The sequence below is a fragment of the Anguilla rostrata genome, chromosome 4 (assembly GCF_018555375.3).
Source record: "Anguilla rostrata isolate EN2019 chromosome 4, ASM1855537v3, whole genome shotgun sequence".
In the NCBI taxonomy this organism is placed as follows: domain Eukaryota; kingdom Metazoa; phylum Chordata; class Actinopteri; order Anguilliformes; family Anguillidae; genus Anguilla; species Anguilla rostrata.
The window spans coordinates 64,768,322-64,775,039 of NC_057936.1; the positions used below are offsets into that span (position 1 = coordinate 64,768,322).

The window sequence follows — 6,718 nt, forward strand, 5'->3', positions numbered from 1 at the left end:
AAGGACATTATTCTGGAAGAACGGTGTTTTGTAGGCCTACAGATAGACGCACGCTTCCTCAAAAATAAGGCTTTCAAGTTCTGAGAAAGCCTTCAAAATCCACGATCGACCTGTAAACGACACGGGACATTCCTATGTCACCAGTGACCGAAGAAAGAGCCTCGCGAAGGCTTCCCCGCCTCCCTGAATTAACCAGGGAAGGCTCGAACATTGGATTATTTCACCGTTTCATCTTGTCTGTACCCACGTTCGGCGGATTTACTGAATAAAATCTCCCATTCCACATAAGAGTCCATTATAACTAAGATTTCCTCTTTAGGCATCGCCGCCCGGTCGTCTAACAGTGGGAATGTCGGCAATGCTAAGTTGCAAGTTGCTGAATTATTTATGTGGAATGTTCACTGGGAGGTTTATTTTTCACTCCTTCTTCCGTTCTTTATTTCCAGTCTCTTACGCTTAAAATGCGATAATATCTAGTCGGCCTACTGAGCCCAGCATAAATAAAGAGATGGCGTATCTCTCTTTATTTATGTTCTTAAAAACATTTTTTTGGAAAACAAATAAAAACCGAACCCACATACTAGGCCCTCTCCTAACCGGAAATGAAAACAAAGCGCACGAGTTGATGGAATTAATTCACATCGAGTGTGTGAAACAAACCATTTGGAGCGATGAAATATCTAGCCTACATTTCAGACAGCATGCAGATAATTTGCTTGAACCCAAATTCTTAAGTTTAAAACTGCAATAGACGATAGTGGTCTGGTTTTGTGTAGCTGTAATTACTGTTAGAAGAAAGTAAATCAAATGAAAAGTTGTATTATTTTTTTCATAAATAATAAAAACATATTTAAAAAATAAATTTCTACTTAATTTCAGACTACAAAATAACACATTCGTAGCCGACATCACATTCACTCCTAAAATATTTCCTCATTTAGAGAAAACACCTCCGGGTGGATTGCCAAATCGTTGAGTTATTTTCTCTTCGAAAGCAACATGTCTGCGTCTGACTCACTGACATGACATGTTTCACGTATTTTAGAAACCTGTTACTGTAATCTTTCACATCCGTCCGCGTATAGCTACTGAAAAACAGGTAAAGCAAAATGTACTTTCGTGTGTTTTGGGAAAGACTTTTCTTGTCATTATAGCATTCTTAACAAATTCCACCCTTCTATTTTGAGGCACCCCAAAAATAAATAAATAAATATAATAACCGATTGCAGGTGTGATCATCGCCTTGATAGTGCTTCTCAGCCTACTCAGCCGAGAAAAATGAACAGTCTCTCTGTGTAACATTAGCCTACATTAGAGACATAGACCGAACACTAGCCCCAATTTTTAAAATATATTAAAACGTCTGTTTTGATACAGGTCGACTGTTCCAAATGAAAATTAAAAACCCGTTTTATTTTCTCACTGCCCGCGTTCAAACTGCGCAGAGAACGGGGCCTCAAACATATAAAATCGAATCCGCTCGACTGACGTTAGGCTACAGCTTGGACATTTTCAGTTCTTCAGAAAGCTAACTTTGAAGGACGAACGGCGTACTTGGTGGCAGCGGGCTACGAACCGTGCACCTGTACGGCGTAAGAGACCAGCACAGTGGAAACGGCTGTTTTCGCTAACGGTCGGTTCCAGGGCCGACCTCAAAGCGCCGTCTGTTTCCAATTAGACTCCACACAGACGCAGGCTCGCCTACGTCTGACGGTCAAACTGCGAGCTTAATGCTCTAGGTGTTGTCTTCAAGAAAAACGCACACCCACCCCGTTCCCTCTTCGTAAACCTAATCTGAAGCCCGCAATTTTCCATTTAAGTTGAATGTCAAACGGCTTTTCCATTTTAAAAAAATAATAACTCCCCGGTGCTTTTCATTAAATTGGTGGGAACGCGAACGCTTCCATCTCGGGGTTTCCAATATAACTTTCAAACCGTCACATCACCTTGTCTCTCAATTCATTTATATGCACATAAACATAGGCTGGGTTAAATGCGCCGGTTTAAAAATAAAATTAGAAAGATCCGAGTAAATGTAGGAATAAATAATGACATTTATAACCAGTTTACGAAATATGCAGATCCTATGTAGGTAGTCTACAGAAAATTCCTTGCCGTCGGCTCAGTAAACACGATTTAAAAGGGTCAATATACTCGTTTCATAGTGGAGTAGAAGGCTAAAGGGCAAATTTCATAGAAATGAGTAGTTCAACGAACACAGACTCCCACTTCTTAAAACCTGAGGTGGGGCTGGAGCATTTCAAATTAAATATATCCAAACGGGCTCCAGTTCGTTTCGGACGCACATTTCCTACGGAATAAAGGGCTGGTTGTGATCATCTGGCCGGTCTGCGCAGACCGCGGGGAAACGGCGCAGCTCGTCGACCTTTGGATAACCTGGGAACGTTGGCACGGAGCACAGAAACAACACTGAACGCGCCTTGAAGTTCTCCATTAAAACGACCTTTCATAACTCTCGCCCGATGGCAGAAAGTCTAATTATAGAAAACTTTGCACACCGGTCGCTGAATGTCTTGATTCTGGCTGGTTTGACACGAAGGAGAAATATAGGGGGTTTTATTGTCTCGCGCTTCCACATTACCGCACCGACTTGGAACGTTTCTACAAGCCCCTCGACGAACGTAGGAAAAAAAAAGTATTCATGCTTGTAGAAAACAAGTTTTATTTTTTTCCCTTTATCTGTATATCACAGTCAGAGATGCAAACACTTGTGTGATTACAACTGAAAAAAAAAACACTTGATTATTTCATGATTAGAGGAAACAAGAAGCTACGCAGTGTAAACGCATTCTTATGATAAAAAAACAACTAAATTTTAATTTACAAAACCCTCCGTTTTAATTTAAATTACTTTAATTTGCATCCTAATTCACAAACTACAGTAGAATATAAAACGATTGTACTTTGGAAAATTGAATAAGTAAAAACGGGTACGTGGATTTCTTAATTACCAAAAAACAAAAAAAAACAAGCACGATCATTTAATCTTCTCCAGGCATAAACAGTAGGCCTTCGCATGATTGGAATGACAAAAAGGCAGATAATATTTAAAGTTTCTAATCTTTACCTACTGTCAGGACGTAGAAACTATTAAACATGGGGAAACGATACAAAAATAAAAAGGCATCAAATGACCCAAGCCCACAAACCCCGAAGGACACGTTTTAATAAAGCGGAATATTACAAAAGAGAGGATGATGCTTTGATTTGTTCAGTGACAGTCTTGCTGCTGCCGGGCGCGTGGGAGTGAAACCTTGTCTGATGAAATTCCTTCATATCCGCGCCGATGTAAGGCCTTCAGGCGTTAGGATTGTTTCTCATGAGTTGAACGTCTGCATCGACCATCTCCTTCACCAGTTCCTGAAACGAAATTAAAACGGTGAAAACGGCTATTTTAAATTTAAACACGCGTACATTCGGCGTTTTTGCGCACAACGTTACAATAAACACGCACGTGCAAATAACCAAAAACATAAACCAGAAACACGGAAGCGGCAGCACAACTCAGGAGTCTCCAGCACCACCGCCCCATGGCATTGCTTACTTGTGGTGTGACGCACTGGCACGAGGCTGCTTAATTAGGAAGGACTTGACACTTATCGTCCGTAAATAAAGTGTAAAAAACAAACAAACTGTATCACATGGAACCATAGCGCAAACAAATGCAGCCAAATTAGGAGCTGTAAAAAAAAAAGAACATTTTTTCATATATTAGCCAACATTTCTGCTGACTGATAACATCAGAAGGAGCCACAACATACAGAAAGACCGACCCCGGGAACGATCAAGTGGTTCAAGTACAGTGAACTGGCTGCGCATTTAAACAAGACATTTAAGCTACTTTTAAGCCGACGGTGCACACTTACATTAATCTAAAAACGGCAATAGAAAAAAGGCTGAATTGCTAAAATAAATCACAGTAAGTAAACCAATTGCGACAGAAAGTCTGGGCCAAAACGCTTGGGAAAAAAAGCTGGGTTATGTCCTACGTGGCTGTAGCCCTTTCCCGTGTTCCCCTTCCTCCTCCTGCCCCCCCCTGCTAGGACAGCAGCGGAGTGGCTTTGAAAACATGAACTTCAGAAGAAGCGAAGACTCAAAGCCGAGGAAGACCTGCCCCGCGCTTTCTGTTCCCGCTCCTTCCACCGTAGCCGTCCGCCCAGCCGTCGGGGATTCGACAGCCCTGTTGTCCTGTTTGCCTCGTCGCTAGGCAACCAGCACAGATACAACAGGCGGTATGTAAAAGTAAGAAACAGGCGGGTAGCACGGGCTGTATTCCCCCTGCGTGTGTGTTGTTTGTGACAAATGCTAAGAGGAATCTCTGGCCGCCCCCTCCCCTGGCCCCGCCCCGGCCAGGTGAACAGAGATCATACCGGTCTACGAGGCTTCCACTCGTGATGACGAGTTTTGCGTCTTCTGTTTAACGCTTCGGAGTAGTTGACAATATTTTACGTGCATTCTGGAGAACGTATACATCGTTACCGTCATATTTCCAATCGTACATTTGTCTTCCGCCTTTTTTAATCTCGAAATCTAATCATCCCTGTGTGTTTTCGTGTATTGCGTCCTATGGAACAGTGGTGCACAAAGCATAGCGCAATCGTGCAGGTAGGTAATACACATCGATTCCAAATATCAACGCCCAAAATAGCCATCCACTTAGAAATCCCTGCATCACCAGTATAAATCGTAAGGGTGTGGAGTACCAGTATGTCTTCAACCGACGCAACTATTTATTTATTCAGTCAGAAGCCGAAACGCGGTGGCAGCAGCACCGAGTGGAACGCGCGTAAACTCCAGTAGCCTAATGTGTATTAAAGGCAGGAACAGAAGCATGCTCTTCCCACACACTTGTGTGTCTGTTGAATAGACACAGATACAGGTACAGCACACCCTGGTAAGATGATGTGTTTTTTTGTTAAGGGGGGGGGGGGGGGGGGCAGTGTGGATCTGTGCAGCTCTGGTACTTGTGGCACATGGGAGCGGGGGGGGGGTATGGGGGGGGAGGTGGCGTTTCAGACCGGAATCAGAGCAGTGGGTCCGGAGGCCGAGAGCGGATTCATAGCGGATTGTGGCGGGGCGGGGCGGGGCGGGGCGGGCGGGGCGGGGCGGGGCGGGGTGGGACGATGCAGGGCGTGGGGCGGGGCGGGGCACGGGGAGGGGCGGGGTGGAGCGCGGCTCACCTCGAACGTCACACGCGGCTTCCAGCCCAGCTTCTTCAGCGCCTTGCTGCTGTCACCCTGCAGGTAGTCCTACCCCGCGAGAGGGAGGGAGGGAGAGAGGGAGAGAGAGAGGGAGGGAGGGAGAGACAACACAGACTCAGTATGGGTCCCATGCACATTCATAAGGCTACGTATACACACAGGGAAACAGTCCACTTCAGTAAAGCACAGACACTTCCTATTCTAAAATGCAATTTGCACCCCCCACCGAGGTGTTATATCAACAGATATTTTAAAGACTAATAAGTTTTCACACCCTATTCTCTGCCTTTATGTTTTAGGAAATTTTTTTCCATTTACACAAGCCGAAATGTGTATGCGCACACGCCCATATGCACACCTACACAAGCACCCGCGCAAAAATGTGCACATGCATGCACCCATACGCACACGTAAAAAAATGTACACGTGCACGCCCCCACATGCACGCTCGCGCTGTCCTCCAGCCCCAGAGCCCCAGTGTGTGAGAGCGATGGCCGGGCTGGGGGTGTGAAGCCCCCCCCCCCCCCCCCATGGGCCTGCGCTGCCCGGGCGTCCTGTCTCACGCTGACTGGCTGTATTATCACAACGGCCTCACATGGGGAGGCGGGGGGGTGGCGGGGGGCAGAGAGTGGCTGAGGGTTCGAAGGCCTCACCGGCCATCAGTCCCAGCCCCCCCCCCCCCCTACCCAGAAGGGCGCCGCTGCCAAGATATGATGAATTGCGGGGCTCTTGTGTTCACCCCCACCCCCCCACCCACCCCCCTGTCTGTTTTCCTGTTGTGTTTTGCGCTGCCTTCTGGAGATCCACTGAGAGTTTGCCGTAGACCACCAAAGTGCACTCTGTTCTACGGACTGGGGCTGGGGCTGGGGCTGGATCGTGGGGGGTGGGGCTGTGGGGTGGGGGCAGGGCCAGGACCAGGGGTGGGGCCAGGGGCGGGGCGGGCCTACCCAGGCTCCATCTCTGCTCCTCATGATCCTGGATGGAGGCTTGCAACACTGTCAGGCAGTGTGTCTAAAACACACCAGCGAAAGTACAGGCATGGGCACAGGGCTACAGGCAGAGGACACTCACACACTCACACACTCACACTCTCACACTCACACACACACTCACACACACACACTCACACGTACACACACACACTCACACAAACACTGTTTAAAACAGCATTATCAGAGTCTAAAGTGGCTCTGACTCCCCAGACTCCCAACCTCACCCTACGCCCTCAGACCAGTAACCGCACTCTCCTCACACGGTTCTCAGCTGTAAAAGGGCCCAGTCTCCATCCTTTTTTTGTTTTGTTCCAAGGACATACAATGAAGTTGTTTTTAAAACTAATTACAGCAATGAAAATAATACATCACAGCAGCGCGCACGCACGTAAGTATTATAATTAGAGCTGCTATTAATGAACGACTGCATATTACACATAATTATGCATTTTCAGAATTTTGAAATTGAAGCAAATTAATTTCAGCTGTTCTTGTCACGAAGCC

The 6,718-nt window shown here is 46.3% G+C and overlaps 1 protein-coding gene across 3 annotated transcripts in view; it reads right to left on the reverse strand.

The window, feature by feature from the left end:
- Window positions 1–2,666: 2,666 nt before the first annotated feature.
- The window catches only part of gmds (GDP-mannose 4,6-dehydratase), a 267,502-nt gene continuing 263,450 nt past the window's right edge, over window positions 2,667–6,718 (reverse strand). For 2 of the 3 annotated variants that reach the window (XM_064333932.1, XM_064333931.1), the window contains 2 exons: window positions 5,202–5,270; window positions 2,667–3,381 (listed from right to left, as the gene is read on the reverse strand). In XM_064333932.1, coding sequence (XP_064190002.1) covers window positions 3,319–3,381; window positions 5,202–5,270 — 132 coding nt within the window. In that variant the 3' untranslated portion in view covers window positions 2,667–3,318. Of the gene's footprint in view, window positions 3,382–5,201; window positions 5,271–6,169; window positions 6,234–6,718 lie in introns of all 3 variants that reach the window. The other variant, XR_010329732.1, reaches the window with a different exon arrangement.